The 25,310-nt window shown below is 40.2% G+C and overlaps 1 protein-coding gene across 3 annotated transcripts in view; it reads right to left on the bottom strand.

Annotated features, from left to right (window-relative positions):
* Positions 1 to 25,129, bottom strand: part of hipk3b (homeodomain interacting protein kinase 3b) — a 39,994-nt gene extending 14,865 nt beyond the window's left edge. For all 3 annotated transcript variants that reach the window (XM_059347630.1, XM_059347622.1, XM_059347639.1), the window contains exons 1-3: positions 24,788 to 25,129; positions 14,282 to 15,602; positions 1,386 to 1,509 (exon numbers count right to left, since the gene is read on the bottom strand). In XM_059347630.1, the coding sequence (XP_059203613.1) occupies positions 1,386 to 1,509; positions 14,282 to 15,602; positions 24,788 to 24,860 (1,518 nt within the window). In that variant the 5' untranslated portion in view covers positions 24,861 to 25,129. The remainder of the gene's footprint in view (positions 1 to 1,385; positions 1,510 to 14,281; positions 15,603 to 24,787) is intronic.
* Between the last annotated feature and the right edge of the window lie 181 nt (positions 25,130 to 25,310).

Below are 25,310 nucleotides of genomic sequence, written 5' to 3'. Positions count from 1 at the left end.
CCTGCAAAAACAGATTCATCATATTTAGACTGGTGGTGCTGCGCTCAAGTCAAATCTCTTTCGGAGGTGTTGAGTTATCTCTCCTGCCTCAATCCTAGGGAGAGTGAAAAATGATGCCAGGCCATAAAAATACTTTGGTATGAGTGCAGTGTGCAGAGGGGCTGAGTACTGTAATGTGTAGTGCTACATGGGACACAGCAGGATCTGACTGAGGCTCCGTTGCCAGACTTTGAGTAGATAGGGCTCCAGGGCAGGCGAAAGCAGCTCAACATAAGCCCAGATCAGTCTAGTCCTGGGAAGACACTGTCAGGGCTCCACTGGGAGGGGCAGACATCCAACAGCTCCTAATAGACATACCATCAATCACAATAATATGCCTTTCTGCTCACTGTCACAGACACCAGCTGATACAACCTCAGGGTACATACGTCACCAAGGCAGCAGTAAATACCGCACTAATTTGTTACTGTAAGTCACTTCAGCCCTGTGTCTCTTTTTTCATTCAAACAATCCATTACCGTCTTTCTTTCCATGTGTAATTATGCACAAAAGTTTTTCTTTCCCTGAACCTCAAAAGTTTCCTCTCCTTCCTATCCATGTCATCCTCATACAGAAAATCCCTTCAATACCCTTAAAACGTCATTAGGCCTAGATCTCACAAAGACTAAAATAACAGATTGTATTGTACAAACTGTGACAATGTGGCATTCTTGTCCTAGCTTTAAGCCATCTGTCCTAACACTGCTGCTGAACATCACTGTCTGCCTTTTTAAGGCTTTGTCAACTTCGCTTCCCAACTGAATCTTTGCAACATGTCTTTTGGGAGATTCAGACTAAAGTGGCTGTGGATCACATATCCCACAAACTTCAACAATGGGAGCCATGTCTGAGTCAGTAACCTGAAGGCAAGCCTGTAATAGAAAGCTGGATTGAATGCAATCTCAGAAACAAACACGCTGAACCCAGTCCTCTGTGGGTTGCCATGATTGGAAGAGTAGGGCATGGTGGAAAAAGGAAAAGAAAAGAAAGAAGAAATGACAGACAGAGAAGAGACCAGGAAAATAAGTGGTTGGGTAGAAACAGAGGGTGTGACGCTACTTAGCCACATGGGCAGTGTAAGAACGGGTGGGGGTTGACCTATGGGAGAAAAGGCTGTAGAAAGGGCTGAAACCTTCTGTGTCAGAACAAACTAGTTTGGAGCTGGTACAAAGAGGAGAGACTGAGTCATAGAAATTGGAGCTATAAGTAGGAGATGCTAGAATAAACTGCACATAGAAGAGAAAGGGTAGGTTAGCAGCAGGACCACAGGAGGGATTAAAAGATGAAATGATAAACCAAAAGCCAATGGCAGATAAAAAGTGAGTGGTGAGATGGTGGTTGTTTACCTGGTCGTACTCCAGGGCCCCAGGGTAAAGGGGCCAGCCCAGGAAGAGTTCAGCTATCACACAGCCTAAGGACCACATGTCTATGGCTTCACAAAACGGCAATCCCAAAATAATTTCTGGAGCCCTGTGGAACAGAAAAAACACATAACCGTTAGTCTAAGGTCAGACAATAAAAACATGTAAATTAAAATTAAAACAGACCTCTGAAACTAACACTTCCAAGTTATACATATCATCAAAATCTTTAATATACTAATTTTCATATGTTCACATGCAAAGCGTTTGTGTTTTCACAAAAGCATCTCAATTGATGCATGTATTGCTTCTAGGCTGGTGCTGCTGTCTTGAGCAAATACCCATTATTAGAAATGTCATGGAATTCCTGTTGATGGCCAGTCAGAATGGAAATCATGGTACATGTGTATCGGTGCCAAATTACTTATAAGCCAGTGCATGAGAGCTGCCTAGCCAGGCGTGAGCCGGCTGAGTCAGTGGGTTAGCAGGTCAGCCAGGCTGGGATCAGAGTTTTGACAGACTGTTGTATCCGCTCTAGGCTGATACAGGAAATAAGAAACAGTCCCTCTTTGCCTACTTCTTGGCTCACTGTTGTTACTTAAGTAACTACATAATAGCACTTTAATGCCATGTCACAGGGATGGCTAGGGGTGACGCAGGCCTGTCAGCACCAATACAAGTAAGACATGCTGACAACTGTCAACACACCACGAAGCCTACAAACTTTGACAGTGCACTGACAGTATGTTGTAGACTAAGCTCTTTTCTCTGATGAAGCCTGTCTGTGCAGGAGGGGCCTCCAGGGGGGCGGGCAACTATGCTGTGAATTGGCTAAAATGATGCAGGATTAGTGTTGAGAGACCTAGTAAAATTTTCCTTCCACCCCTTATAGAAACAAGTGAGCTGGAAATTCAGCTTCCTTATTTTTAATGCGACTAACTGTATCAATACAAATATATCAGGATCATTTTATAATAATTATTTAAGTAGTAATTATACGCCTTATTGCATGCATAGATGACAGCATTGCTCAGAATAACTCAGCCCTAAAATTAGGTTAGAAAGAAACATGAGTAACTGACAGATATCATTTCACTTCCGTTCATCACATACACAACAAACCATTTACCAACATGAAAGAATCCACAGGATGGAAATAATCTCAAGAATGAAAGGGATGCCATTTCACGACAATTAGCTCAAGTGACTAAGATTGACATTTCAGACAGCTGGACATACCAACTTCGGCAATCCTGAGCTTTTATACTGCCCGCATCTAAAAGGATCCAGCAGGCAACTACTCTATGACGTCCTTGGAGTCATATGGGACTGAATGGTGTGGGACATATGGATAGCAACAGCAAATTTAAGACCTGCTAAAATAAGTTTTAGACTTATTTATCACATGGTCCAAACAAATGCATGCAACAGCTGGTGCAGCAGGCGACATAGCAGCAGAAAACCAAACGGGCAGTTATGCCAACCATTTCAGCCCCACAGGCATGTCCTATTTATAAGGAACAGGTTTTCCCTAGAGGCACAAGGAAAGAGAAGCTAAACATCAATACAACATTGCATTCATCAGTACATGAGTCTAATATGGGGCTATACAGTAAGGCTGATCAGTACAGCTTAAGCAGCATAACAAGGCATCAGGTCTACTACTCCAATCAAAAACTTCAACTTCAGAGTTAGACAGCCTACCGGCTCCATCAATTAAAGATATGCTGGATAAAAGCTTCTACAGTCTTATCCCATTTTTATAGTCAAAATAAGCCCACAACTGGGAAATATAAAAAAATAATAACTGACAAAACATTTCAGTAATAAGGCCTTGTCAGGGATACAGTATTCTTATCTATGTGATAAACAACATTTTTTAAGATTGCCCTGGGCTGGGCTGGCAGCAATATATCTAACAACCTGGAAGAAATACATCAACCAAAATAATAATGTCAGTATAAGCTCAGGTTGTTACAGAAACCAAAACCTGAAGCAGTTCTATTTTCAGGAAAATAACCAAGACGGAGACCAAGAAAAGGAAGCGATAGAACATTCAGAAGTCGCTTTATGTTTAGCTGTTCCTCATTTGTTCATTTCCTCGTCAGATTCCACCAAGAATTATGCAAAGTCCTTCTGGCACACAGAGGATAGTTCCATTGTGTTATTTTCTGTATTTGCTTTTGTTCTTCCCTTTACCTTTACCTGTTGAATGCAAAATATAAGTGCTACATGTAAAACCACAGAGTGGAATGAAGGGAGCCAAAGAGAAAACAGCAGGTCTCTCTTTGGTTGGAGAGGAGGATGGGTCCATGTTGCTATGGTTGTACGTCCTAATCGACGCAACTCAAGCTTCACCGCCCTCCTGTGAAACCAAATCTATTTTCCATCCTGAGGATATGAAGTACAAGCTGAGGAGCAGAAGCCTCGTGACTTTTCACTGCCATGTGCAAAAGCTCAGGAGGAAACAGACAGGTACAACTAAAAATGAGCAATGTGATGGACTAGTATCCTGCTGTGGATAGATAGACTCCTGCTCAAAGTAACAGAATAACCCAATATGTAGCAAAAGTAATGACAAGTGGTACATAGAGTAAATGTATGTTGGAACGAGTATAATGTACTTTGGATGGGATTCATTTATGAACATGATGGATGTTGCCCGTGCATGCAAAATATCCAGTTTATTGTGGACTTTCTCTCAAACTTATTACTCAACATACTGTATGTAACAACAAGGGGTACATCAACAACTCACTAGACTTTTACCATTCATTAATACAGTGAGTTTGTTTCTAATGCTTAGATGTGCTGCAAATATATCATTGTATGAAAGCTGAACATGTCTTTCCTCAGTCACAAGACAAAAGGGTACACGTCAGGTCTGTTAACTGATATTATTGCGCTGCTCAAAGGTTGGAAGTGAATGACTATGAGTGAGACAAGAGTCGTCTACAGTATCAATGTGTTCAAAGGTTTCCATAGAGCCTCATGTTATCGGTGAAAAACACATCCAGAGGCAGCAGAGGGGAAAGAGACACATCTTCAAAGAGCTCTCTACGCCTGCTAGCAGTATTGTCACACGCTCTTTTTCAAAACATTCCCCTCACAGCTCACTTTTAGAGTTTCAACCTTTCTATCACTGTATAGCATAGAATTTTAAAGTGATGAAAAATGTTATAATTATCTTATGATTACGTTTCTCAACAAGTTGTGCTTTTAATACTTTAATACTTATTGAATAGGTTTAAGCTAACATGGTGCAACATGAAACATTTGGTTTTGGTGAGGTCACTACAGAAAAACGCCTGACTGACAATAACAAACTCTGCATTGACTGCTGGCTTGTTCTTAATGGAAACCATCACTAACAAACCCTAATGCACAATGCTGAGCGCAGCAGTAACAGCAGGCCCAGCCCGGGCACACCACTGTGCCAAGTATAACCCGCCCACACTGCAGGTATGATATTCAGCAACAATCACAAAATAAAACCCAAACAGGCAGGAGCAATCGTACAATTTGGTTGCAATTTTTCTCTGTACTGCCTGAGGCTTCCGCTATTTTTTACTGCTCCTCTGTGGATAGGATCTGACCAATGAAAACAAGCCTTTCCTGGTCAACAAGTTCAACCGTTTGCTCCTTCACCTCAAACAGCTGCTTCCCTTTTCCCATCAATCTTTTTTTTCTTTGCTCTTTGTTTGTCCATATCATCCACAAAGATGCTGAGGCACACTGCAATGTTATGTTAGTAGACCCAATACAAACACCATCAATGGCAAGATTCCAATATATACAGTGTGCATATGTGCACTAAATTGTTGACCCAGAGGTTCAGAAGAACTCCTCAAACATTGGCAACAAGTTGAGTCTTAGACCCTGATGTCCTATATCAGGGCAAGTATAAACATTCAAAAAAATGTCTTTAACCTAGACTGCATATTATTATTATTTTTTTTTTTGTCTTCACCAATGGTGTAACATGGTTTGGGACATACCTCAGGTTTTCTGTTGGGTTTTATTTGTGGGTGAGTAATAATTTTTTTTTTAATGAAAAGGGAAAACATTTCTGGGTTTTATTAAATCAACTAAAAACACAAAAGAGTATGCAGGTAGATTGACTTTGTAAATCCACCTTCCATAAATTAACTATAGGACCAGTCTACACATTACTGACAATTGACTTTGTTCATTTGTAAACTTTGAAATTGATCACCAATGGTCCACAAAATCACAATCACAAAAATATTACATTATTATAACATGTGTCACATTTTCCATGACCAAGACAATACTTGCATATTTTTTCCCTCACCGTACAAATGAAGAAACAGAGAGACATCATTAATCGCAGAGGTGAAATTTCACTTAAAAGCATCGGGGCCTGTAGTTCAGCAAGAACAGAGTGGTGGCGTGTCTGGCTATGTCCGTGGCAGCCGATGATGTGATGTAAAGAAAAATAAAGACAGTGCATGTAATCATTACACTAACCATTTTCTAATTTTGAGTTCATAAAGTTCTGCTGTGTTTTAGTGTGTCTCCAGTTGGTTAGAAACAGGCATTGGTTTTAATGAAAAAAATTAACTACAAAATCTTAAACCAAGGTTAAAAAAAAACAGCTAAGTATGTCCATAGTTCTCTTTAGACCAGCTTTACACAGACCCAAAAAATCTATTTACTTTTTGACAGTGGCTAACGGTTTCCTCTGCTTCTAGTATTTGTGACAAGCTAGGCTAAATATCCCCCCGACATAAAGTATATACTGTACTCTATACTGCACAGATACAACATTGATATTAACCTTGTTCTCTGACTGAGACAGCACACAAGCTTATTTCCTAATATGTCAGTGCTCCTTTGAAATGCAGGTCTGATTAGTGTTCTTTCTTCTTCAGCTGTAGCCTATTTTTATCTCACCTGAATAAGGTAACAAACAGTAAAGGCACAAGTGTTATTCTTTAAAAGAAGAGCCATGGCAGAGAAGAGAAATTATCTCCATCTGTATTTCTTATTCATGGCCATTATCTCACACTCCAAAAATAGTTCTCTGATCCTCCCTGCTCTGTCCTCACGGGGAGGCACCAAGTGTAAAGTGGCATCCTACCAGCTCACACAGAGAACAGCAAATAAGGGTGGCTACACATAGGGAGGGGGTCATTGTCATTGCATGCTTACACAGGCCTTTCAGTAAGCTTGTTCTGATAAATAAACTCATTTGGGCTACACTGCAGTTGGCATAAGCTCAGCCACAAAGACAAACTGACTGCATGGTGACTCCATGATGGAAGAATGGAGCTTTACCGCACGGCTCTTCCAGGAACTGTAATTTCACACACTCCCAGGGCATTCTGCATTATTCAGTGGAACACAGAGGCAGTGCAGTAAAGGCGGAGGTAGCACTTGCACTCTGATCTGCCCAGAACTTAGATTAAGGATACAAGGCTTTAGACACGTTTCACAGATGTTAACCATTCAATGTGCTGACATAGAGCCAGTGCCAAAGAAAGATCTTTTTCCAGTTCAGGTGCACTGAGCTTCTTCTCTATAGTTTCTCTGTTTGAATAAAACTATTTTGAATTAAGCTTTCTCTGGATAAGATAACAATAGCCCTTGTCTAAGAGTTCTCAAAAAGTATAAGGGATGGGGGAGATAAAAAGATTTGTTTTGTTGCACACCGACATACATTCCTTGGCTCTAGTTTAGGGAGTCATTTCTTTTATTTGATGTGCATGCTTTTGTAATTTTATGAGAGGACACAAATTCTTTTTATGATATTATATGGAAGCAGACCACCAATCCACGCCTTAGTAATCAACTGAAATCTCTTTTAAGCCTAGCATTTACAAGAATGCATGGCAAAAGGAGCAACTAGCGCGGACTTGGCCTGGGAACTTATGGTCGCCGATTCCAGCCTCCATTCAAAGCAAGTACGGACAGTGACCGTTTTCCCTCAAAGCCACTTCTGAAGTACAGAACCCCAGAACCCCCATACTGCTCCAGGGGTGCAGTACAATGGTGCTTTGACCCCTCTAAACTGCATGCGTGTGACTGCCTTGAGTGAATTTGCCTTGTGTAAAATTTCCTTGCGTTGATTGATGGTTTAAAGCGCCTTTTAATTCTTTCCTAGTTAACAACTTACAGCCTTGACAACATGATATCTTAGCTTGCCAACTGCCTGGCCTTAGTCATGAAGGATGCCATTTTCAAGGTGAAGTCTCACAAGTATTCCATGGACATTACACCCTGAAGACATCAATTTATGAGAACACTTACAAGGACATACTGGCTTTCTAGGATACAAAGATGTTCTTGGAATTTGAGCCACTTTCTGCAGTTTTAATTTATTCTATTCTGTTTCTACAGTTTTCAAATTAACAACTCAAACAGGCATGCCAAAAAGGCTGGCATTCATTTTTAAGAAGTAGTATCACTGCACAATAAGCTGAACTGTGTTTGACCACTGTGAAAAATACCGCAGAAGTAATGATAATACCAAACAATATTTACACCATAAGACACTGGCAAAAGCCAACAATCAAGTGCTTACTGAGTTGAGTTGCACACATTTAATGTTTTTTTGTTGTTGTTGTTGTTTTGTTTTTTCGCAGACGGATACCCTTTCTTAAAAGCTTTCTTTACTGCTCTGGTAACTGCAACAGTTCTGTTTATGTTATATCAAAACAAAGTGACCATTGGCACAACACCAGCAAAGTAATTTGTTGTTGGAAATATGAAGCACTATGTCATCATGTGACACAGATTGGCACAATGACTTGGATCCAAGTGATCAGCAATGATCCTTCAGCATGTGAGCATGAGTTTGAGATTTGGGTTGCTTCCATCCCAGAACCAACATGAATTCAAAAATATTTGCTATTGCCAACAGGGATATGGATTTGAAACGGCATCAAAGTGGACTGAAAACCAAATGATCACATCTCATTGGAAAAATACATGCAAAAACGCCACCATGAGAAGTAACAGTGATACATGATTTAAGTTCTTGCTAACTGACAGATTACAAGCTACTTTGGCATGCTACTTAGACCGTATATTAATACCTCAAAACAGTCAGTACCCACCAAGCCAAATTAGTACAGTTCAAAGGAAGGTGAGTGCAATGCGTGCCCACAAGTTCCCCCACAGACAAAACATGATTTGAAGACTGTCTGGGGAATTACTCGCTCATTCTGTGGAAATGCCAGACCTAGTTTTAGGGCAAAGTTAAACCAGTAGTCTTTGTCCAGATATCCAATGTGTGATGTGTGGTTAGGAGAATGAACTACAGCTTGTGGTTTACATAGACGTATTTGAGACAATTGTAGATAATCTAGAGAATACCTTTCCATTATGTTTATGCTGAAATGTTGCATAGGAACACAAACAAATAAGTGTAGCATGTAAGCATGTCTAATGCAATACATTCTAAATATGTGGTACAATTTAAATAATTATACAAAAATGAAAAAGGCAAAGTTTTGTACATACAAAACTAAATAAAATCACAACCATGTCTCAGGTTCATCTAACCTAAATATGCCTGAATCACTTATATATATTTAATTGGAATAAAATGTATAAAAATGGTCAACTCTAGCTAAATGACAATGGGCCAAATGCTGGTAAATTGTGGAAGCGGCTGGTGTACCTGTCAAACTTATTGGTTTGAGTGGCTGATAGATTTGAGGCATCCACCAGTCACTTTACATTACTGGCCAACAAATATTTAATGCTGCACACATAACCAAACACACACAAACACAAATGGACATATGAAAATCAAAACAGCTGACGCGAGAGCTGGTTGACCTTGAGTGAGTAAGTGAGAGCTCTCTAGTATTTCAAGCTGTCCCTATTTCATTCTGGCTGCCTATGTGCTTCACCATCTATAGAAGTCAAAGCCCACTGGCCACCATCCCAGGAGCTATTTTAAGCAACCCTTCACTCTTAGCCTCAGCAACGCTGTTCTCTCACAGTATGCTTTGCATACTCCTCTCTCAAACTAAAGAGCAAACACTAATAGACGAAAACTGCTTTGTAAAAATGTGTTTTGTAATCAAAACAACTTTGTCCTGACAAGAGAATCACGTCTGAAATAAATCAAACTCAAAGGGCACAAAAAAAAAAATGTACGTCCCCGTCTGTGATTCAGATTCAGCAAATGATAGTGGTATAATATTGTAATATTAATTGTTTTGTTTTTTTTAATTCAGGATAATATGTATTGCTACATTGGTAGCTTATGAATCAAGCCATCTTCCAGCTGTGTATCAAAATAAAAGACCATGCAACACCTGTGAAAACCTGCTGGTCTCCAAAGTTTGAGCTTGACAGAACTGACAAACAGAGTTGAAGCAGCTGCACGTTTCCTCCCCCGCAAAAGTACAGCAAAGCACGACAGCTCTATTTTTGGCAACTTTCTGAAACAAAGTGCATGAAAAGAGAATGCGATAATTTTGTGTCACTGAGGAGTATTTTTCCACCATTTCCACAAAACCTGGTCAGGGAATGGGTCAATGGGCGAGTATTGTCTTCTCACTTTTGTCAGTGAGAAAATATACAATAAATGCATATAGAGACAGATCAGATCAGACCATCTATTTGCATCGGCAGAATTTTTATTCCCTGCAGAGCGAACTGCTTCACTGGCTCAGTGTGCAGGCAGCAAGAATTATTCAAATGCCATGTAAATGCCTTTCACTAAAAACAGCTAGCACTGACCTGAATGACGCTCATAAATCCTTCACATTTCTTCCCAAACTCAGAAACCAAGACTTAAGACAAAAAAGCATGAACAATCGGTAGCACAAAATCCATTGGCTAAACCTAACCATCTGAGTAGATCTCAGATAGTCCTGCAATGCTGTAAGAAACTGTGACCAGGAGACTTAAAATGAGGGCATTCATGATAGTCTTTGCTTCGGACAGTGCTGAAAGTTCATGGTTAGGTAAAGTTCAGGCCATGACTGTGCCTAATGGTTTTCTGATGTGCTTAATTTTGACATGCTCTGTCAGAGCAATACATCTACACCCTCATTAGACAGTATTTTTAAATGTCTATGTCTAAATCTAAATTGATTTTTTAAAAATGTTTAAATAAAATTTCAGATAGTTTCAGGTAGGTCTGAGGTTATTTTACAGTTGTCTTTCCCTTGACTTACATCAAGATGATCACATCACAACTCATGGAAATTAAGACTTGAGAACCGACTTTAGGGAGAGGTGCTTATCATGTGGGAGAGCAAAGTACAAAGAGTTTATGAGTGGAGGAGGGGCAAAATTGATCTGGCAGAGTAAAACCACAACTGCATCAATCAATCCACAGCATCAAGCTGCTGCAGAGTCAACATCTTACCTATAATATGCTGTCAACAGAGAGGAAGACCCATTGGCATGCTAGAAGCAGAACAAGGGCAGCTTTCCTCTGATGTTGTAAATGTGTTCCGCTAGTAAGAACCTTTGTCACAAGTATGAATCAGACCATGTTTTTTTCTTCACCAAACCGCAGTGCAGTAAACTTAAACATGTCTGTATTTTTTGTTGTTTTTTTAAAATGTATATCATTCTCTAGCTTCCCAGTAACGTTCTTTATGTATTAAAATCTAAAACATTCACATTCAAATATTAGGAGGCAAACAGCCATTTAGCAACACATATGGCTGCTCCAAGCAAATTCATGCAAAAAATGTAGTATACTCTGCACAGTAATGCAAATAATTATTCTTACATTATGTTTCCAGAACAACCAAGATCACAGCTTAATGTATAATTATTAGGGATGCTCCGATCAGCATTTTTGGGGGCCGATCCGATTACCGATCACAGGAATCATAAATCTGCCGATACCGATCACAGAATCGATGGGAGATTAATAATAATCCTCAATGTCCTGTATTTACAATCTAGCCTTGTGCACCACCTTAAGTGTTAAAACCATAATTGTTCTAAAATAAATAATAAATACAATACAGATCTTTATGTACCACAATCAGCTTTTTATTTGTGTAAACATTACATGCCCTGTCAAGAGCAATAGATGAAATAAAATAAAAAATAAATAAGATTTAGTTAATTTACTTGCCTTACTCCCCAAGTAAGGCAAAAAAGGCTTCAAAATCTTTTTAAACAAAAAGAGGCATGGAGTTTACTGCCACTGCATCGCTTAATAACCCTTAACCATAAGGTACCATATTTCCTCAAATAGTAGCCGGGGCTTCCATTAATAAAAACTCAGTTTGGGACCCGGCTAATAATAGGGGCAGGCTATTATTTGAAGGAGGCTTTTATTAAGAAAAAAGAAAATCAGAGCAGCTCTGACCGGCACTTTTTAGAGTGTTTTACACAGCGCATTGTAGCCAGTTACCCGGATGTCAGCTATATTGGAAGTACTCGGATGTAGACAAACATTTAAGCAGGATTTAAAATGTCTAAACTACTAAAAAGCCCAGAAGAATGTGCATAAACGGCTCAACTTTAAGGAGTGGCTAGGACAGCAGGAGAAACAACGATATTTACCTACAGTACTAACTCGTGTGGCGAAACTTCAAAATACAGGTGTTGTGTCGAAATCTGTTACCCCGTCAAATGATGTTTCCTGAATGGTGTTCTCCGTAGCATCACCTCCAGGGTTGGAGTTAGGACTTAAAGGACGACTGGTTGGGGTCAGGGATAAGGTTGGGTGCAGGTTAAGGTAAGGGATACACATATCGACGGGGGAACAGACTTTGACATAACACCGGTAAGACACCCGGCTTATAAAAGAGGCCGGCTTTTATTTACTAAAAATTGTTTTTACACCAGGTTACTAAATGAGGCCGGTTATTAATAGGGGCCCGGCTTTAAATTGAGAAAATACGGTAACACAAATCACATCCATTTGATGGAAAAAAAATATTATATCCCTCCACCTTTTACTGTCCCTGCTGTAAGGCTCCTGCCGTCTAAACGTTTCACTTACGGTGAGCTGAGTGACGGGTGTCTTTAGGATTTGTTTTGGCCGGGCTTGTTTCTCATACTCGCCGTATTCTGTTGTGTAGCGCATTCTCAAATGTCGGATAAGGTTAGTTGTATTAAATTGTCGTTGTTGATTACCACCTCTTGGAATTTCGGCGTCACATGTCTTGCAAACAGCGAGTTTTACATCTTTCCTTTTTTGGAAACTGTGAAAAAATTCCAGACCGGAGAAGTCATGCTGCCAGCTTCATTCATGATGGTATGGGTAATTTATGTCAAGCGCGGAAAACAAAACAGTCTCATATAATTTACGTCACGCGGAGAAAAAGTCTTTAAAAAAAAAAAATATATATATATATATATATATATATATATATATATGCGATTGGCTTTTCTGATCGACACTTTGAGAGCCCACCGATCAACCTGTTTAGGATCCATATCGGCCGATAACGATCGGTGGCCGATCGATAGGAGCATCCCTCACAATTATCAAATTGCATGTGCAAATAGAGACAAACAGGCTTGCATACTACATACTTTGCCAGTTAATTGGTTTTAAAAAGAGCATATCCGTTATTTTAGGAAAAATACAGGGTGTTCATTACTAGATTCGGTTGAATATGCCTCTTTTGAATGAATGAATGAATGAATGCTTTATGTAGATTACAAAAAACAAAGACAACAAAATAAAATCATGTTTTTACAAAAGAATCCATCAGACAGCAACTGAAAAAGGAATAGGCTGAAGCCCCAAGGCTTATTTTTGCCTCTCCTGTACCATTTTCCATGTGCTCAATGTAACACACTATGCATTTACACTGTGTCCTTGCAGCAGTGGCAAACTAGCAGAGACACAGACAGTACAGCATAGGTATCCTAGCATGGAAGTCAGGCAAATATTGAATGTCACAGTTCATGGTCCAATGAGAGTTTAATGTTTTAGCAGTTGGGTCAGATATGAAATGACTTGGTTGAATCACTAGCTCTAATGAACAGAGTGTACACCAGCAGCCAATATTTGAATTCAAATAATTTAACAACCATTAGTCATGCCACTCCTTGTTGCCAGGGTGAACTATGTCAAGCTCTGCACAAAACCTCATGGACATGATTGGACATCATCTGACGAGATAATATCCATGCAAAATGCCTTATTTTATATCTTCTTCCTATCTCAGAGTCTCTACACAAAATAGGGAAACAGTGAACCGGGTCAAAACAGTTGAAACCATTTCAAGCCTGTTTTTATAATCAAATCAAAGTACTCATAACATAATGCCAAGGGTAATTTGTCCTGCTACTTTTCCATGTGCACATCCAAAACAAGAAACACATCACAGACGCCCTTCTAACATAAACATTACGTACTGTATCTACTGCCATGTCATTCCTTAGAGCCTGTAACAGCATACTTATGTTTGGAATGGCATTCAGTAATTTCTCATAACCTTTCTTGACTTCAACTGTTCACACTAAATTAATGTCAGTCTTCAAATATTTGCCTATCCATTCTTTTTCTATCATAATATAATCTCTGTAATTCCTCTCAACACCTAAGGCCAGGCAGCCTCACCCTCAATGCAAATAATACCACAAATGTCCACAAATTGAAACTTACATTTTTTTCTTATTGTTTGAAAGTCTTGCAGAACACAGCTTCTTTCCCATGGTGTAAGGAAATGAAGAGTGAGTCTGTAGTCTGCTAGTAAACACTGCAGGGTCACATTTTTTCAGAGTCTGTGGTATGCGGGTCCTAAATAGGCAGGATGTTGTGCAGTATGGGAAACATTTCCTTGTTTTGCTAGAGGAAGGACATTTTAACCTGACTTTGGTGGTCTGGACACCAACAGAGATTTCAATGACTTTGAATTTAACTGAACTCAAACACTTTTTGGGGAAAACAACATATTATATTCTGTACTCACCTATAGTACCGAGACTGGAGGTACGTGGAGCACACTGCTTTGGACACATGACTGGCTGAGCCAAAGTCTATCACCTTCACCCTGTAGGGTTGCCTCACTGGGTCCACCAGCATTATGTTCTCCGGCTTGAGGTCTGCATGAATCAGACCCATGCTCTTCAGCTTTTTCAGAGCTGTAGCTACTTGCTGTAGAACAGGTCTGATCACTTTCAGGGGCAGCGGGCTGAACTTATTCTGCTTCAGGAAATCGTACAGGTTCTGCTCAAGCATCTCAAACACCAGGCAGGTGTGGCTGCGATGCTGGAAGCATTCAAAGGCTCGCACCAGGTTGTGCTCATCTGCGTTCTCCCCACTCAGACGAGCAAGGATGCCAACTTCGATTTGACCCTGCCGTGCATATGAAGGGTGGTTCTTCAGGATCTTCACAGCCACTACTTCACCCGTGCCCCTCTTCCAGCACTTTACAACCTGGCCAAATGTGCCACGTCCCAAGAAATCCAGCACTTCATATGTATTCTTCATGGAACACAGGACTTCATGCTGTACGACCTGATAGTCCCCATCTCCCCCGGCCCCCCCTGCTGCACCTACACCCTGTTTTGAGGGGCCCCCTCCAGCCCCCACTGCCGCAGGCGCAGTCATGGCTGCGTTCCCCACATTCGTCGTTTGCATCATAGCCGGCAACATTGACAGTTCCTCCACAATCTGCATGGTGCTCCCTCGGTTATCCAGCTCCTCACTTTTACGTTTCAGCCCACATCGCTGAGAGCTGTCGGCTGAGTTCAAACCTCCACAGTTCTCTTCTCTGTCACCCTCGTCCTCTCCACCTCCCTCACCTCCTCCACTGCAGCCCTCTCCCCTTCCCCCTCCTCCTGCCCCTGTTGCTCCACTGCTGCCCCCACTTGCTGTTTCTGTCTGCTGCTGCTCCTTGCCCTGCGATCGGTCGACCCCTGCGTCCTGTCGCTGCTGGGCCGCAGCTGGACTTTGTCCCCCTCCTCCTCCTCTCCCTCCTCCTCTCCCTCTTCCTCCTCTTTTACCGGGCTGTTGTCTCTGTACACCACGCACCACCACCGTCTGCACCGGGTACTCTTGTCCTCCACGCACTTTCACGCCCACTGCCAAGTCTCGGTTCACAAACGAGTGGGCTTGTTGTGTTGGGTGCACAATGCCAAGGGTTCTGCTGTTCAGATAAGTCCGCGGGTGTGCCCTCTCATGGTACACACAGCTGCTGGGCTCAACTTTAAGTTTCTTCACACTGCTAAAGGCACTTGTCTGGGTTTGATAAATGTGTGGTGGGTAGACCAAGACTTGTGAGGCCATACCTGCAGAGAAAGAGAAAAAAGCAACAGGTTATTACTTTGATTCCACAACAAACAATCATTTAAGCATTTTACATCAAATTGGGCGATTTTTAATAAACCATACTAAAAACTGTGGAAAGTGTTATGTAGCCCACTCATTAATTACTGAACAACATATTGGCTATACAAAAACATTTCTGGCCGTTACATCATCAGTTGAAAAACCAAAGAACAGCCCAGATTTACAGAGTGTTTTCCTGTCTTTATTCGCTTAAGGTCGAGGGTGGGTGAGTTTAAGCTACAATGAGTCCAAAACAAAAGACCAACGCCCCCAATCCCATTTTGCTGTTTTAATTACTTCTATTTGATGAGATCACAACTAGGAGTGCCCCCACAACATCTGTCACCCCAACTGCAAACATCAAATGGATCAGGGCAAGAAAACATGTTGTAGTGGAGTGCTTGAGAACACCTTCTCCATGTTGCCCTATCCACTGCAATCCCACTAACACCTCCACACAGTGGATGACTAACTTCTCAAAGGTTTGCCTGACCTTTTCCTGCCATTTCCATGCATCCTACTGCAGGTCTCTAGGCAACCAATAGAGAGGGAGAGAGGATAAGAGAAAAATAAAGTCACAAAGCATCATCAGGCCCACGTGTCCAATTACCTAAGAGATTGTTTATCTGTCCCTCTTCCTCCATCAGGCATGTGTGTGTGCATGTGTGTGTGTGAGGGAGGATGAAGCACTTCATGCTCATGGATCTTGCTGAAATATTCTGGAGCTCAATCATATGTGGCAAAAAAGGGCAATTCATTAAAACAACAAGTTTCATGGTCTTGATCATCTTTTAAGTCCATTTTCAAAACTGGCACAGTGACCTTATCAGACACAGTCTGTGTGCCACACTGGAGCCCATGACCTACTTTCATTCCAGGGCAAATTCACTGAGAATCAAGTAGCGTGTCCCCAAGGGTTTCCATATTTTAATCAACAATGCATTTATAGAACCATGGTTGCCAACATAACAAACAAATTAAACGAAATATTAAATCAATGTTCCAAGTACTGTGTATAAACAAGCTTTAGCTTGTGCCACCATAACTTGTAATGCCATATTTTACTAGTTCATTGAATCAAATCAGTTTCCAGAAATCAATCTAAAAAGGACAACACAGGCGAGTCAGGTTTGGGCTGTTAGTGCCCCTGTGGAGCCTCCTAAAATAAATACCCCTGATGGAAAACACACTTGTGTTGTGATAACACTAACGCTGTGAGCCACCCCTTTGACTCTATTCTGAGCAGCGAGATAAGGTCAACCTATTCCCTTGACAGCTCTCTTCACAATAACACCCCAGGTAACTGTTTGGTGACACTGTTTACCATCTTCTCTCTTCGAAACAATTTCTCAAATTATCCCAAGCAGGGCTCAAAAGGGCAACCATTCTGGTCATGAATGAAAACAAAATTGGATGTGCTCCATGGGGAAATTAAAATTGGCCACACTGGCACACCTAGAAATAATTATCCTAGCTGTCCAGTCTAGAGGGGGACACAAACATTTTCATCCTACACCCCATACAGTTCAAAGGATTTGTAATGGTGTTCACCAGACTACGTTAACACGTCTTAATTATAATGTTACAGCAGCTGACTGGGCTTTTCGGTGTGAAATTCTTGCATGTTCTCCCTGTGCCAGTAATGCAGGTTCAATGAATTGGAGGCTCTAAGGCTCTAGGTGAATATCTTGTCTGTATTTGTTTGCCTTTATTTGTTAGCCCGCAAATAGATGCTACCCCCCCTTTCACCCAGTGAGATTAGGCAGTGGTGACGCTACTATTCAACACAGACGATGGCGCACAGCAACCAAGGTATAATATCTTTATTTAATGTAGGGGTGGGCGATATGGCCTTAAAAGATTATCACGATATTTCAGAGTATTTTTGCGATAACGATATACTTGACGATATTAAAAAATACTGAAAAATATATAGAAAAAGATTTTTTAGTCTGTATAAATAAATAAAAATCGTACAACAAAATAAAAATCAATCATAAATCTAAATGTAGTGTAAACTGCTAATCTCAAGAGTTGCCAAATACAAAACATTTACTCTTGACTCTTGAGTATTAGCAAATAATAAAAAAATAACCATCTAGGGGGTCCGGGGGGCCCTGGGAGAAAATTTTGTACATTTTATAGTACAATCAATCTCATCCATTTTGAGAGTTAAATGTAAGCAAACAACTCACAAACATTTTTCACAGTCAATAGGGCTTTCCACTAGGACATGGAGCAGCCAGACTGTATGGACTAGAGACATTTTTTTCATTAAAGCCCAAATTTGACATTTTTTTTTGACAGTCTTCTTGTAAATTATGAGGTGGATTCTGTGCTTTTATTTTGAAAGCGGCATTGTTTAGCGACAGGAAGTAGTATTAGCTTTTTGCGATTAAAACCAAAACAACTTTAATTGTTAACTAATGTTAGCTCGCGGCTAACAAACGGCATAATGCAACAGTGTGTTTGGACCGTTTGGACCTCTGACGGCCCGGATAGGTTGATAGGACTTAGATTGGTGCGCGCACACGGAGAGTAGGTAGGCACGGCAGCTTGCTGTATTCCGTGCGTGTGTTTAAATGTGTGAATGCGCGCGCATGTCTCAGAGGAGGATGGAGAGGGTCGGGTGACAGACACTCTGCTGAGCAGAGACAAAACACACAATAACTTGATATTATCAATAGTGTAGATATACTTTCAGTAGCTTGAAATGTGACGTTAGCGCAGCACATTAGACTATAGCGGGCCGCCACGGTCTAGGTAATTAATGGGAAACCCTTACACTACTACGTCAAGAAGTAGGAATGTTGCCAATATCATGATATGCATTTTTTTTTACCCATAAAAAAAATATATCGGTATAATCGTGAACAATACGATATGGCACACCCCTAATTTAATGTTAGAAAAAGTACTTAAACAAAACAAACCTGTTTAACACTTGATATGGTAGCTACAGTTCAGTACCTCCAAAAAGAACATCAGCTTACAGGAAGTAAACAGGCTCCAAATATGTTGCCTAACAATGGAATTCCAGTGAAACCTGGACTGAAATATGTGTAAGAGTCCCATGCTCTTGCTTTAAGAAAGGTCCCCAGGCACGGGCGGTACCCAAAAAGGTCAAAGGTGCATGGATGGGACCCACCCACATCAAATGTGAGACACACTAAGTGCAGACTCTGCAGACAGAGATCAGTCCCAGGAGGCATCCAGTCTGTCACGTTACTAGCCAATCATGCCAAGTTCACACACTAGTTGTAGATTTAAAAAAAAGTCACATTTCCTGTTTCAAACCTTCCATTTCTTAACCACCACATTTCTAAATCACATAGAGAAGTGGACTTATAATAATCACAAGAGCATGAAGTGGTTTACTAGAAAGAAAAAATACCACCAAAGCACCATTGTTTCCCTATTAATCAAAAATGGACTAGAACTATGGTTTAATAAATGCTCAGGATCTCTGTTTTTGATATAGCAAAGCCATACAGTAATCAATGCTGCCAAGTATTTTTTGACAGTTCTTCCCCCATATTTTTCATCACTAGCATATGAAATACTACATTGGAGTAAAGTTTCATCTCAGAGCCTGGGGAATGGAGATGTTAATTGGTTGGTCTGGAGATGGAGAGCAGGCTGTCTGGTGCCAGAGTCCCTAGACGTAGAGAGCCAATGCGTGTACCACTCACCAACTGAGCAACAAGATGTCCAGATTTTAATACAAGCTTCATATAATAAAGCACCTGCATTCAAAGAAATAGCTTAACTTTGGCTTAATTTCCCATGCCACACAAATACAATCACTACATGGTAAGCAGAAGCCTAACACAAGGATATGAAGTAGACAGCCTTTGTTATTTCCAAAGTATGGCAGCTGCAGCTATTATTACCATCCGAAGCCAGATACTCCCTTGGTCAGCCATGAGGCTCCTCCTGTGGCATCGCATTGCTTTCAAAGCTTTAGAACCTTTCCAGCAGCCTTGAGCTGCTAAGTAATTGCTCACAATCGAACTTTTGACCCTGGTCTACTCAAGATTAAATTCAGAAGAAAATAAACACTGAACACCTGTCCACAAAGAACAAATGGTACAAAACAAAACTGTCTTAAGAGAAAGAAAAAATAGTAATAGGGGAGAGGATGATTAGGTGATGACAGTCACACCATGAAAACACAAAAACAAACTTATCTTTTTTCCAACCCATTTTCTACCCCATTGTGGGAAAACAGATGTACTAATGTTATCTGAGCTGAAAGGTTATGTTTAAATCATTAACGTCCTATACATTCAAAATACATTTAAAAAACATTTAACAATGTCCTGCATAATATTATTATTGATATTATTTATCTATTAGTTTCTATGAACAGTTGTTGCAAATATTTACCTGAATGCTTTATTTACACTTTTATCCTGCCAGTGAAAGGTGCACTTAAATGGGGAGTGATGGCTATAGACTAATGATTTGTTTACAACAGAAGCAGCAGAATGTGGCAGCCAACACACTTTTTCCATCAGTAATAGCCATAGGTGAGAAGCAATAAATCCCATAATTGGGCCAGTGTACTGTACAGTATACACACATCCTTCCCGCAAGTCAGTTAGGAGCTGTAGAAACTATTCATAGGCATGTGGCTTGACTTCACAGCTAAATGTGATACACAGCATTGCTGTGATCAGTACAGCTTGGACTCTGGAACATGAAAGCTATAAATGTTGACCACCCCACAGCATAACAAAACAGACGCACCTCTTTTGTCAAAGGCTAGATTATCAAGAACCACCCCAGGTGCTAACATCATCTCACTTTAAGTATTCTGCCAGGTAGTTCTGTGTCCCAAAACATAGAAGTCTGCTCTAGTTCATCAATGTTTGACCTGTTGCTACCAAACTACTTTTTCAGTCCTGTGTGGTCATGAAGGGTTGTCACTGACTGTTTATTATAAGTCAAAAACAAGATGTCAGGTTTGTGTACGATTACCTAGTTCAGTCTGATCACAGATCCGCTATAGCCTCAAAATTCTGCATTTTTTGCATTGCTGACTTGACTGCTGCTCAAGAAATGTAAGAACAGCTAGTACAACATCAACAGCGTATTTATACTGCATCTAAACCGAATGAACAGAGAGAAAAAAAACATGCTGAGACACATTTTGCTGTCATTTCTGGTCAACCTGCTTCTGTCCTCTTGTTTGCTCTCTGTGTCAGTTTCATTGTGTGTGGGGCTCAGGCAGCTCATGCATACTATTAAAGATTAAATGCTTTTTGGAAGGGTATACTTGAATTATGATGCTGTTATATTATCATTATATCAATAGCAACAAAGGTTTTTTAATTGAGGTCTAAGCATGCTTCAAATGAGCAAGGGCATATAAAGTATTCTGGAGTTGGAGTCTGGTCAGATGCTCTACTATAAAAAGAACAAACTCAGTTTGACTACTCGTGACTTTAATTTTATTCACCCAATGTGACCCAGAACACGTTTGGTCATTTATGAAATAATGCAATAAAGTCTTCTTGGCTACTGTGTAGTTCCAATGATACAGACTGTGACAGTGGAAATCAAATAACCTACTTTACTCCCTATCTGCTTTCTGCTGTTGCCATCCCTTGATTGCTAACCCTATCCCTAAGCATGGGTTTCTGCCATAACTCACCGTCCAACAACCTTACTACACAGTGTGGTGCTTTGCTTGTGTCTCGTGAACATGATCTTCTATGCTCATTAGATAGAGAAAGGCCCTCTATTTTCTGAAGCATGTGACCACATGGTATTTCCACTGTGAACTTATGACTATCATTTAGAAGTGTCCTTCTTGTTGGATGAGCCCCTGTATACAGACAATATACTTTACAGTTGACTGTTATACTGAAGAGACTGAATGTTGTTTATTGGCACCACAAGAGTAACAATTTTAACTCTACTCAACATACTGATATCACACCACCGTGGTGCACTGGAAAAAACTCTATTTCAGACGCCCTAAATCTATCTAGGTAAAGTTTCTCCAGGAGGAAAATATGTAGAAAGTATTGCATTCACAATCTACAAGTCTATCACCTATATCAAACATGTATTAACAGCTGCCACCACAATGTATACACTGAAATACTATATGCCCAAACAAGCACTACACTGATCAGCAAATCAGTGATCATAGAGCTGCACAATATGTTACACTTCTCATCAAGCCAGCCATGAACACAATAGCAGAGTTAGCCTAGCAATTTCTTTTTTCATCATCAGTTTTTACGGACAAGAGCATCTAGCGTGTTATTAAAATCCAAGGCTCTGACCAGATCGCCGGATTCACAGACAGAGGTAATTATGTACTGTGTGCTGAAATAGATGTTTACTTCTTGGGATATTGGACATTTTGCACCCATCACTTTTGTGATTCATTCTAGTTACTGCTCAACATCTTGTCATGGTGCTCTCCCTATGAAGTCTCAATTATTCCGTTTTGTTTACCGCCTCTGTATGCACATCGCTAGATAGCATTGCTCGGAAAGCAAAGTATTAGTTAGCCACAATGTAATATAGATAACCATCTGTCCAAAGAATAGCATATGACATCACATGACAACATGTTCCCCAGTCGTATTCCCTCCCCATCCTTGTTAACAACCAACATTACCCACTAATACCAATTATTATAGAGGAAAACACTGTTTACACATCTATTTACTGGCCACACTGTGTTGACTGTTTTCTGGCATTACTGATAGCATTACCACCCACAACCATGCTTTTGTGGCCTTGCTACTGATAAGCTGAGGAATGTGACACATGTACACCAGACAGGAGTGTCAATGAAAAATGGAATGAAACAAACATAGCAGTGCCACACTGCACTCATAATGTTGTCTAAAAGGTTCACAGTATTTACATATGGTAACTGATGGTAGCTTCTCTACCTTAAATGTTTATTTTTAAAAAAACGTAGGCTATGAAACTTAAGAATAGATATGTAATGGTATTAAGTTACTTGGTATCATTTGTATTTAAGTGATGTTCAAAGACATTACAAGTTAAAGAAAACCAGTTATCTTTGGTCCAGTAACAACTGAAACTACAAAAAGGGCAGCCACAATTTACTTTTTGGGCCAAACCAGCAAAAAACTTCCCTTCAGTATTTTCACAACCAATGGAATTTTCCAGATTTTTCAGGTTAACATGAAAGAAAACCAAATACTCACATATGTTTTAGTGCAACAAAAGAAGAAGTACTGCTATCATACAGGGCACACATGCAGGAGGAACATACAATAGCTCTACAGGCCAAAGTACACGTCTTGATTTTCTCTTTCCAGTTTCCCCATTTTACAAAAATGGTGTGGGACCAGGAACTCTGTGAGATAGTAATCCCCTGCCACATAATGGCTGGTTGCCTGACATTATATAGGGTACACTTATTTTGCCGGTGGGCGATGGTGATTCCCACATCCTCATATATTATGAGCTCAACTTTAAACCCTATATCATCACCTTCATTGTGGTAAAATACCAAGTCGAATATTCCAGCTACATTTAGTATGATTAACTTGGAATTCATTCCAGTTTTAGACCAAGTTTTCTATGGTAGATGACAGGTGATAGAAATGGGCTCTATGCTTTAACAACAGTTGTGTGGGTCAGAAGATCTAAGTTGCACTATAATAACTTCTATGAAAGGGAAAACAGACACAGTGACCAAAATACCGGACATTATCAATGGGCACACAGCCCTGATAGAGGCTTGGCAGATAACTTATCTAACGTTAACTCAGTAGAGTCCGTATGCCGTTAGTTTTAACATAACGTTGTATGCTAATTTCACTCACAATAAACATCAATGACATGCTGAGGTCCCTTAAACACCGCATTACAGTAATGCTACAGTTTAATCACTGTAGTTTAGTAACAGGTGAAATTACTAGACATACTGCACACAGTACGACAAAGTAGATTTGAGCATGTGTGATATCGTCACACTGTTAAAATAATCGCCTACGTCATTTTTGTCAAAATAGTTTTTTTTGCCTAAATCATCTCCTCATGATGCCGGCCACCTATGGTAAAATCGCCTACATCCTCAGTTGATCAGATCATGTGATTTTACCCCTTTAAGATCATCACTTCTTCGACAAATTGGCCACATTCATCAGTGTTTTATTGTTAACACTAATATTGGTAACACTTTACTCTAAGGTGTCCACATAAGAGTGGCATGAGCATGTCATAAACATGACATGGGATGTGTCACGAACATTAATGACACTTAGAAGTAACATTAATGCTCATGATACTTGTCATGTCATGTTTCTGACAGGCTTGTGTGACTTTTATGTAGACACCTTCAAAATAAAGTGTTACCATATCTTTCTTAAGTTATTTATTTCTCTTAAGTTACATAATTTACACTCAGTGTTATTACTATGCCAATAGCCATCCTTTGTTACATCCTTTTTGAGTGAAATGATCAATAAATATCATATGTATATATATATATATACACTTTTGGTGAAGTTTTTTGTGTTTCTTGCAAAACTTGAAAAAAATGAGTTAGGAGATTATTTTATCAGGGTGACGATATTGAAAAACTTAAAGTTTTTGTAAGCTATGATTAAGCGTTAACATATTGCAATGTTTTGCCAGGTCAACTGAGTCACGTACGACACATATGAAAGTAATACATCACTCACAAGTTACACCGTCGGTCCATACTGTCCGTATAGGCGAAGTTATTTTAGTGATAGAAGAATTTACTTGAATAATGTCAGTTACCGCTAAACATAGCTAGCTTGCGTTAAGCAACATGTTAAAAAGAAATCAACGGGTCTCCGTGACAACACTGAAAAAAACAAACACAACAGTGTCATATGTTAATAACACCAACGCCATAGCTACCGCTGTTTGGCAGGGTGATAATAAAAATGTTTTAAAAAAATCACCATTAGTACATTCAGCATCCAAAGTGCTGCCAAAGCTAGCTGCGTACGAAGGTTATGCCGAGTGTTGAAACATTATACATGAAAAAAGCTCGCTAGCTAAGTTTGTGGCTAAGTTATGACTTTGTATTACGTCACATTTAGGTAAACTGTCGTTTCAAATGTTGAGCTAAACAGATATTCCCATAGACAGTCGTCTCTCCACCACTCACCTTCACATAGAGTCACTATAAGTATGATCCAGGGCTTCTCTGAACATGTTATGGACTTATAAATCCATACCATGCACAGTTCGCCTGCATTGCTGCCATCTTGTCCTAGACGACAGGAAGGGAGAGCTCGCTCTCGGTAACGCCACCATCTCCCACATTTTAAACATTAAATAACTCTTGCATATGAGCGTCCACAAACACCACACTTAGCCTAGGTTGTAGCTAGACAGTTCAAATTCGTCTCCTTCCTCTTTGGGCGAAGTAGCCCATCTCTGAAAGGGTGTCTGTTACCCCGTCTAGACGTGCTGCTCCGCGGCCCTGCCAGCCTCTAACATGTCCCTTTTCTCTAGCAACTGCAAGCAAATGTTTGTGAACTGACGGCATTGGTCAGACCAGAGTAATCGAGCAGCGAGCAGATACAGTCACAAAGATGATGATTTAGATCAGGGATGGGCAACTTAAATGCTGGAGGGGGCCACAATTTTTCATGGACACTACCACAGGGCCACATATAGGACCGTGC

This window comes from Centropristis striata, chromosome 2, assembly GCF_030273125.1.
Source record: "Centropristis striata isolate RG_2023a ecotype Rhode Island chromosome 2, C.striata_1.0, whole genome shotgun sequence".
NCBI classification, from domain to species: Eukaryota; Metazoa; Chordata; class Actinopteri; order Perciformes; family Serranidae; genus Centropristis; species Centropristis striata.
Note: the sequence above shows the minus strand (reverse complement) of the source record. Positions and strands in the feature narration are given on the sequence as shown.